Source organism: Chanos chanos, chromosome 13 (assembly GCF_902362185.1).
Source record: "Chanos chanos chromosome 13, fChaCha1.1, whole genome shotgun sequence".
Taxonomy (NCBI): Eukaryota; Metazoa; Chordata; class Actinopteri; order Gonorynchiformes; family Chanidae; genus Chanos; species Chanos chanos.
The window spans coordinates 6,551,682-6,562,107 of NC_044507.1; the positions used below are offsets into that span (position 1 = coordinate 6,551,682).

Consider the following 10,426-nt stretch of genomic DNA (forward strand, 5'->3'; position numbering starts at 1 on the left):
TCTTGCTCAGAACCTTTGCCTGGTCTGGTCAAAGCGGAGCTTTTAAAGGGGAACAGATCGCCTTCAGCCCGTCAGTCAGAGCTAAGAACAACCCGAGGAGTTTCGGTTCTTTCGCCTCACGGAGCCACGGACAGAAAGGAGGAAAATGACGAACGCGGTGCTGTTGGTAATCTTCAGTCTGGTCGGACTAAGCCGCTCGTGTCTGGATCCTGCCTCGGCGTACAGGTTCACAGGGACTGTGTGTAGATTGACGTACCCTGCTGCGGCGGTGTGTGAGTACAACTCTCAGCTGGCTCTCTCTCTCTCTCTCTCTCTCTCTCTCTCTCTATTGGCCCTGTGAACAGTGGAAAAGGGCTCTCAATCAGCAGGGTGGTTTAGGCTCCTTAAGCCATGAGAAAAAAAAAACCCCAGTAAATACTATCGAGGAAACTGTGTGAGAGATTCTCAAAGGCAGAAGACAGCCAGGCACTCTTAAGGCAGCTAGAACACACTTAAGTTCCTGGATGAATTTTTGATTTTTAGTGACTGTTTTGATTTTCCCGCCTCTCTCTGCTGTTTCCCACCATCTTTCTCTGTTCACATGCTGGTGTTTTAAGAAACTGCACTAAGAGTGAGGTTTCGCTGAGGGTTCATGTTAGGGAGAAGTGGGGGTGTAGATTAGAATCAGTTTGTTTAGGGTTAGATGGTCAGCTTGCCCTTCGGACGCCACCCCCCCCCTCCCCACTCCAGGCTGTAAAACAGCATGTGCTATTTGTTTTACTTCATCATGACACCCCCACATTGTAAAACAACATGCGCCATTTGCTTTACCTCATCAAAATGCACGCACCTTAAACGTCATAGCGCTGCATGTTTAACTTTAACTGAACCTCTAAATGATACCACTGAAAAACAAACACTCATCAAACACGTCATGTCACATGTCGACATTGTAAGAATCTAGACGTGACTGTTACTGCTTTATTTATCTGCAGTGAATGAAAAGACCACGGAGGTCATCCAGGCCGCGTTTCAGCACGCCAAATATCCCAGCATTCAAGGAGGGAAGTCACTGCCCTTAATAGGAAAGGTGGAATATGGATTGCACAAGTAAGTGGATTCATATCTGTATACATCTTTTATCTTTTTATCTTTATAACTCTCTCAGTAACTTGCTCTCATCGGCCCCTCTCATCGATAACGACATGTCAATGCTTTGTACACACTGTCCCAGAGGTCAAGTAAAAACACATGTGTTTTTGTGAAGCCAACACATGTTATGTTACATGATGTTACGCATACATGAAACACGCTCTCTTCACTACTTTTTAAGGTTTTTTTTTTTTTTTCGCTTCGAACATTCTTCATTCTTGTCAAACATGTGCGCAGGACAAATGTCTCTCTGTTAATTACTGTAGTCTGGAGATCCACAACCTGTCCATTGGGAAGAGTGACTTTGAGTTGCGGGAGAATGATGGAATAGGGATCGACATCTCCAACGTATCGGCCACCTTCAAAGGGACTGTCAAATACGGCTATGGGAGCTGGCTGTGGGTGTAGACCGTTACACACACACTCAGACACACACCCACGCACATGTACACACTCACACAGACACACACAGACACAGACCCACACACACACACACACACACACACACACACACACACACACACACACACACACACACTCCATGTGCGAGTGTCATTATTACACACTGAGTGGTTGTGTGTTTGTGACAGCAGATCCACTGTTAATGGACAGTGATATAAAACGAGTTGTTGCCAGACAAACAATTGTGCTTTGTGTTGTGGCTACTTTAAGGCAGGGGAGACGAGCTTTATTATTTATGGCTCCAGCTTTAGGTGTGTGTTATTATTAGTATATTATCACATTATTATCATTATATTATTCTCATACTACAACAATAATTATTTCAACAACAACAACAACAATAACAACAACAATAATAGTAAAATGAATGAATGAACGATTTTAGTCAATGATGAAATGGTAATGTGTTTTTGTCATTTTCTCTTTTAACCAGACTCAGAGTGGGGCAGTCAGTGGACTTTGAAATTGAATCCCAAATTGATCTGGTCATCAATTCAAAACTATGTAAGCTGCTGTGTCTCTTCCCTGTTTGTCCTGTGGCTGTATTTGATGTGAGTTTCTGTGAGATGAATGAAAAGGAGCTGTAGTGAGGTAACATGGGAGAGCCAGATAAGGGTGAATGTTTGTGTTTGTGTTTCAGACTGTGGGAAAGGCAGGGTGGCAGCAGACACGTCAGACTGTTACCTCACCTTCCACAAACTCAAACTCTTCCTGCAGGGAGACAGAGAGTGAGTGCACAAGCCCTACAATAAGGGGGAAGGAGATCTCCCACCACCACTACTGCCTTGGCGCGCACACGCACACACACACACACATACACACACACACACACACACATACACACACACACACATACACACACACACACACACACACACACACAAACACACACATACACACACACACACACACACACTCACACACACATACATACATACACACACACACACACACACACACACACACACACATACACACACACACACACACACACACACACTCACACACACACACACACACACACACACACATACACACACACGCACACACACACATGCGCACTCACACACAAACACATACACACACAAACACACACACACACACACACATGCGCACTCACACACAAACACATACACACACAAACACACACACACACACACACACACGCGCGCACGCGCACGCAACTAGACACACACACAAACACACACACACACACACACACACACACACACACACACACACACACACACACGCATGCAACTAGACACACATAGACACAAATAAAGGCATACGTGTTTAAATTAACAAAAGACAGACTAAAAGTCAAATTACTTGCGAAAGTGATATTTGTGTAGTCATACTAACACAACGCAATGAGATTTCTAACACGTTTCTGAGGAAAATAAAACAAGACTATATGACAGTATTTGAATGGATCCTTCCTGTTTTTGGTGTGACTTTGCAGACCTGGCTGGCTAAAACGACTGTTTACAGAGTTTATTACATTCACAGTTAAACTCGTTGTGAAAGGACAAGTGAGTACTGGTATAATCCATATGTTTTTGTTGAATTTTTAAATGATCAGGTTCTGTTGCAACGCTTCCCTCTAGTGTTTCTTTAGAGAACCACACAGTAAGCATTTGTCAGCCCGTTAAAATTGGCTATAAATCCCATTGTTATGCAGTCAGTAACTAGAGGGACAAATTATATTGTATTACATAACTTAGCTATGTGTTTACACTGAGATATCTGTTTCATATGCTCAAAACTTCTGTGCTCTCCAACAGATCTGTAAGGAGATTAATACTGTGGCAAATATACTGGCTGACTTCATACAGGAGACAGCAGGTACAGTTTAACCAAGCACTGGCACTTGTCTTTCTTCATTAACATTCGCCTTAACACCACATACACACACACACACACACACACACTCATCTGAGCGTGTCAACTGCTCTCTTCATGAACAGAAAATTTTCTAAGTGACGGGGACATCGGTGTGGATATTAGCGTGACCTCAGCTCCTGTGATCACATCCTCATATATTGAATCCTACCACAAGGTACAGTTTTTATGTCTGTTTGTGAAGCAAAGCCGCCACCATTGCTGGTTTGGTCTGGTCCGTTGTCTCGACTCATAATTAGCATCTGTATCAGGTCTCTCGTCGGGTTCTTTTGTGGGTTGCTGAATGGGAAACTTTCCTGTCCAGTTGCTCTGCGCTGAACTGATTAGTATTCCTTTCTTTCTGGGTCGTCCAGGGGTTGGCCCACTATCACGATACGAAAGCGCACATCAATGAATCCGTGTTTAACCCGGCCCAGCTGACTCAGGACCGCATGCTCTACTTCTGGATCTCCGACGAGCTCATGGAGCCCTTAATGACCGCGGCAAACGCCGACGGGCGATTCGTCAGGAACATCTCCGGGTCTGAGCTCAAGGCACGTCCCTTTCGCTCCCACTGCGCGAGCAGCAGTACTCCAGTCAAAATTAAACGACTGTCAACGTCAACTAAGGTCAAGGTCAAGGTCAAGGTCAAACAACAATATAAAAGGCAGAAAGCCTGTAGGGCTGGACTGCAGAGGGTTTGTACGGAGGAACTGACATGAATAAACACAATAACTTAAGATGCGGATCTCATATGCTACAAATTAAGGCGTCGTTATTTGACATGTTGGCGTAATCATTTTCTTGCGTTATCTTGCAGAGAATGAAGATTTTTTTGCTGAATCGATACTGTGCTTTCTTTTCAGGACTTATTCAAGACTGAGCTGTCCAACCCCATGCCTGAGGTTGTGAGTAAGGTACTGTCGATGACACTGTACGTTTCAGTTTTTCCAAACACGCGGGCAGAGAAAGAGTCACCAGCACTGTGGGTCTTTCCTCGCCTACAAAACAAAGGCTCAGTCTCCAGGCTGCTTTGCGTAAAATATGTGCTGGATCCAGCTTCCTGTGTAACTGTCACATCCACACATCTGACTACTGGCCTAGTAATGCAGGGATGGACAATCTTATGGGAGGAAAGAATACAACCACTCTTAGAAGTTGATAGAATGTTCTCTTTGTAATCCATAATGCATTTTGCACCAGCTGCAGTAGTCTTTTTTTCCCCCGAGGACAATTTTGATATCTTTTTTTGGTTACTATTATCAGCTTGTGTCATGAACAACGACAGAATACCTTAGCATGTAAATCCAGGGAGTGTTTCCTTGTGTACCCGTTTACTGAACAGAGTCATTACTCATAGGCGACTCCATCTAAGCGTCCGGAAAAAGTTTCCGTGAGAACCCTGATGTACGTTTTCATTCTAACTGCAGTACTTTGCGTTACTCCTGTTTGTGTAACTTAGTGGCTTTACTGGGGTTGCACTGATGTTGTATGTCTGTGCCTAAACAGCAGTCCATTTTGAGGAAGTTAGATGAGACAGCGTGTGGTGAGAGCTACACTGGTGATGGGGTTTTGGGTGAAGCTAAACGGGCTACAGTGGATGGTTGTCATGAACTGGAGGGGGGGGGAGGGGGGGGGCATGGATGCATGTGCAGTTATCTCAGAGTTTATATAACTTGAACCAGACCAGGGGAATACAACAAACCAGAACACGGGACAAATTCAGGGCACAGAGCACAGATCAGACTTAACAATGGCTCTCTCTGAACTTATGGGTTGCAGCATTACCATCACAAATGTCAAGTAGAGTCAACACTACACGAAGCAAAGCAAAGACATTTCTACTAACTGTTTTTATACAAAATGAATACCAGATTAGATTATCAGAAACAGGCTAGATTAGATTAACAGACACAGAATAATTGCCAGCAGAGGGGGTGAGTGAGAACCAGGGACATGACACACTGACTTTAAAAATGTTGTGATACTGGTCATGCACATTAAGAGCAGCCAGGCAAATAAGTAAAATGGCAGCTTCCTGTTAATAAACACACATAAGACGGATGATAGTAAACCAGATAAAAATACACAATCACAAAAAGTCAGTGTAAACAAAACTCTGAGTGTAACACATGTCAATTCATCAGTCCTTAACACAGCATAGAATTTGCAGGATTATCAAAGCCAAACAGAGTGCATTACTAACAATACAGAACAAATCAGTGACATTACAGTGTTATGTGAACAGCATTTAAAATTTAAATTAGACTTGTCATTTCTCAATTGGTATAATATCGTCACACATGACTTTATATATGTATACACACAGACACACACACACACATATATATAGAGCTTGCTGATTGGGTGCTCCAGGATTAAAAGTAGGCGGGGCCATGCCCACCAAGCCCTACCCGTGGCTGTGCCATGTGAGAGCATAGCGTAACATGATCTACCACGACAAGTACTAACAATACAACAGGAAACTGCCAAAAATCAGAGCGTTGTCAGGGATACTAATTCTGAAGGCTTCTGCCCTTAAGTTGTAATGCTTGGATGAGATCAAATATTTGATCATATCAGACTAATGTTTCTTTAATGTCTATGTATTGTCGTTTAACGTCCTCTGTGTGTGTGTATGTGTGTGTGTGTGTGTGTGTGTGTGTGTATGCATATGTGTATGTGTGTCTTTCTCAGCTGCTCGTGTCTGACGGGACGGTGCTGAGAACATGGAGTTCATCAGTGCCCAGCCTGCGTACGACCCCTGAGGGCACGACAGTCGGTGCCAACGCCGCCGTGGAGCTGACCTCCACAGACCCAGACATCCCATCGCTTTCCTTTGACGCGGTCAGAAAAACCCAGAATCTATCCCAACCCGTTACATTCACTGGAGCGACGTGTCAAACCCGACACGGCTTCAGTCTGTTCACACCAGGACAAATTAGTAATAGAAACTGTGGAATCAAAACCTGGGTGACAGTTTCTCTGGACCTCTGACGTCATTAGCATATCTGCAAACATTTTGTTTTTTTTTACGTTTTAACTACAGTTTCAACAGGCCTGGTTCCATGTTCAAACCTACTCTTTATCCTATGTGGTCTATGTGGTCAAAGTCCTTTGAAAGCTGAAAAAAAAAAACCCAGCCCAAATTTACTTATTTCCTCAGCATATAAAGTTTCTGTCATAAGAAAATGTATTTTTGTGTGTGTGTCAGTGTGTGTATTTGTGTCTCAGTAGGATGTCAAGGTGATTGTGAGAGCTTCCTATGCCGAAAAGAAGCTGATTTTAAAAGCCAAACCCGTGCAGTGAGTAACTCCCCTCATTTCCCCTTACCACACTCTGTCTCACAGACCACTGTGGTCAGTACAGTAGCCAGTGCAATTAACAGTGTTAAACAGTTCACTCAGCTACTGTCACCTGTTATAGCTCATTCTACCTAACCGGGGTCTGACAGAAATAAAGTCAATATTGTTCTTCTTTATGTTTTTTTTTCTCAAGAATATCCATATTAAAAGCCTTTCAAGATGCAGTCCAGGTGAGTCTTAAATGTGATTTTTAGTAACGTCAGGTTGTTCGGTTACAGAGTAATAACGTAAAATTTGAAAGGTTGACTCTTGAACCTGTTTTTTATGACACCTCTGTAAAACTCATGTGTCTGCATAGCTTGGGGACACTGAGGTCACTTATCTGACGGAAGCAGTGGAAAAAATTGGCATTCCTGTCGTCATATCTTGTAAGTCTCTACTCCTTTTCATTGCATAGGATATGTAAACGTGTGTGTGTGTGTGCGTGCGTGCGCTTGCACATGTGGGTGTGGGTGTTCGCATACGTGTGTGTGTGTGTGTGTGTGTGTGTGTATTCATCTGACTTACTGTCTTTCATCAGACCTGGAACCTGCGTTGACAGACTTGATGGATGAGCAGGGGCTCAACCTGTTTGATATCATTAACCCAGAGGTTCTGCCTCGAGATGTGAGTCCTGATACGTTTCCTTCAAATGTATTTTCCACGTATAGCCCGTGTCTGTTGGCTGCAGTAAACATAGAACACTATGGTGTATGTGTTAATTATTCTCTCTGCTGTAACGTTTCTCTTTGGACAGGGTTATGTGGTTATCCAGATGGATTTTGGTTTTCCTCATCATCTGCTAGTGGAGTTCCTCAAGAGAACACTGGAGTGATTGATAACTTTTTTTTTTTTTTCACCCAGATACACAAACACACACACACACACACACACACACATGCACACATACACACATGCGCGTGCGCGCGCGCACACACACACACACACACACACACACACACACACACATTTCACAAGTGTATGTACAGTATGTAATGTATTTTTTTCTTAATGTCTTCTCTGAATTTTTGTACACAAAGTGCAATGACTTCTCAAATATGCACCATTTCACCACTCTTCATGTGCAAACCCATTTGATAGTTGTTGTTGGACATTCAAAAAAGCATTCAGGTCATGTCTAAAAAAACAAAAACGAAACAAAAAGATAAAAATACTGTAGCTACTTAGCATTTGTTAAACAAATGGCACTTACTGTGTCATGAAAAATACCTCTGCCCCAACTTAGGAAGCCATCCTCCCTGTGTTCGACATATGGTCTGTTCTGTCCAAGACAGATGAGAGTTAACATGGCCACTAGTTTCGCTTTACATAGTCCAACGTTGCGTGGCCGTGTGCTTACTTTCCGAACGCCGCGAGGCCGTTTCCTAAAATATCGGCAAAGCATATTTTGGCTGCCATTTTAGATTTCATCCACAACACCACCAGGCAGAGGACTATGGTTACAACAATTTGGCGCAGTTCTTTCGTCACTGTGAGGCGCTCGTGTACATAAACAGTAACATACATGGTGTCCTTACTTGCCCCCAAAGACAGATCTTCTCACGGTATTAGAACATGGTTTTGTACGAATTAACCAAACTGAGGGGACAATGCGTTAATTGAAAAGACCAAAAAAAGCCTGTAGGCTACGATTTACAATCTGGTGTAGATTATTCTATCTGAAACAGATAGCATGGAGAGAATATGAAAGAGACAATATTTTCAAACCACTATTGTCTGTTTTTGTTTGTCGTGGCTGTGACAATAAACTGTTTAAAGTGCAAGCAATGACTGTTTCTATTGCGTGAATTTCATAATTAGTCTGATATTAATCGAAACCTAAGGAACGCGTTGGTTTCACTTTCTTCCCAACGGGGCGAAATAATGCGTAATGCCAGCAGCGTCGGTAAGTGTCTGTCTGTTTTAAAAGCAGATATAGCTAAGTTAATGTTTCAGAATTATATCTTTGGAGTCCAGGGCCAGGTACAGCCCACGAATTCTTGTTTATATATACTTGTATATTTATTTGTTTTGATGTGCGTTTATATTAAACCGTAAGGTAAACGGACATCTCTGCTCTGTCTATTGTGTAGGTTCACGAAAACATTGTTGGAGTGTCGCTATCTGCTTCGTGGCTGCTTGCTAAATAAACTTTACACTGCTCAAGAGGGAACAAGTGCTTTCTTGTTGAATTCTGCTGTACAGGCTAAGGCTCTCAAAAATGAGAGAGAATGTGGTTTGCTACAACTGGCCTAAATGCGTAAATCCAGCGTTGGCGCAACTTTTGTTTGAATTTCCATCCTGAATTAGAGCGTGTAGACCACGCTACCATCGCTCTGTGCTAAGTTTCCCATTTCTGTTGGCACAGTGTTGAATCTCCTGCACTTGGAGTACACCGCCAACAAGAACATTATTATGCTATTACTATAACAACTAAGTTCGGATGGTTTTCACGGCACCACCTTAATACACTAGCCAATGCTGCCTATGCTGTCGATGCTTTGCCGATGCTTTGCTAAATTAACATATTTCGTTTAGTAAGGCTGTATGAGGTATAAAATGATGTATAATATGTTCGGTCTAATGTCGACATATCTATGTATCTTTTCAAAACGGTTAATTAGCAACGCGTCCAAAGTCGCTTTTAACTGGTCGCATTCATAAACGCTTTTTTCCGTATGTGTTACGAGTAGCTAACTAGATATAGGCTCATAATAAATAAGCTCTGCATAGTATTTAACGCTTTGAGTGTCATACCTGAAAGTTTCTGTTATATTCCTATTTACATTCAAGTTCAAACTGATGGTCCGAAAGCATTCCTAACTTAGGAAGAGGGTGACAAGTCTGTAAATGCTGCTTAAAGCTAAACCAGGCTGACACTTGCAAGTGCCTACTCTTTGTGAGAAAGTTTTAAAATTTTAGATGAGAGAATGAAACACCACTCAGATCTGAACCTTGTTTTAAAAACTTGCAAAATCACGTTTTATTTGTAATTTGGAGACATCAGGAGCGAGGGCCGGTGAAAATATGCAGCTCGTGAAGGCTGAAAGGTCAGTCCCACATTGAACATTGTTGTGTTTTAAATACAGAAACCATTATCTTCAGAATAATACAAAATATGCGACTTTCATCATTTTTGTCATTGTAGTCTATGTGTCATAAAAAATCAGCTCACGTACAGCTACGTGAAATAGAACATTAAATCACTGGACACACAGTTTTAACGTTCTGGGGAAAACTTACATTGTGGAAATTTAAGTTTTTACCAGTGACTGTATTTTTAAAATCCTCTGAAATCCTTTGAGCGCTCTTTGCTACGCTTATTTTCAGAGAGCGTAATACATCAGAGTTTTGTAGTCACCTTATTGTTTACTATACTCAAGCGTGATGAAATGTTAAAAGTGCATTACGAATCACCCTAATAAGCTGCGGACAGGGTTATAAGTTACATAAATGACAAACACGCAGCACGTGCACTCAGCCCATCCAAACGCAGACCCTAGCTTCTGTTCACAAATTCAGGGACAGCCGCAAATCTAATATAAGCCACAAAAAATAGATACATTTTCATTTATTGATTTTACTGATATAAAACATGCGGTTAA

At 42.3% G+C, this 10,426-nt stretch overlaps 1 protein-coding gene across 1 annotated transcript; it reads left to right on the top strand.

Moving 5' to 3' along the window:
• On the top strand, window positions 1-7,727 carry cetp (cholesteryl ester transfer protein, plasma). The gene is made up of 16 exons (XM_030790803.1): window positions 1-272; window positions 975-1,089; window positions 1,398-1,529; window positions 2,027-2,097; window positions 2,234-2,321; window positions 3,059-3,128; window positions 3,381-3,441; window positions 3,564-3,655; window positions 3,852-4,031; window positions 4,344-4,394; window positions 6,175-6,324; window positions 6,715-6,782; window positions 6,976-7,012; window positions 7,141-7,210; window positions 7,363-7,448; window positions 7,579-7,727. The coding sequence occupies exons 1-16, from the start codon at window positions 146-148 to the stop codon at window positions 7,654-7,656; spliced, it is 1,476 nt and encodes a 491-aa protein (XP_030646663.1). The 5' UTR covers window positions 1-145; the 3' UTR covers window positions 7,657-7,727.
• Window positions 7,728-10,426: the final 2,699 nt, after the last annotated feature.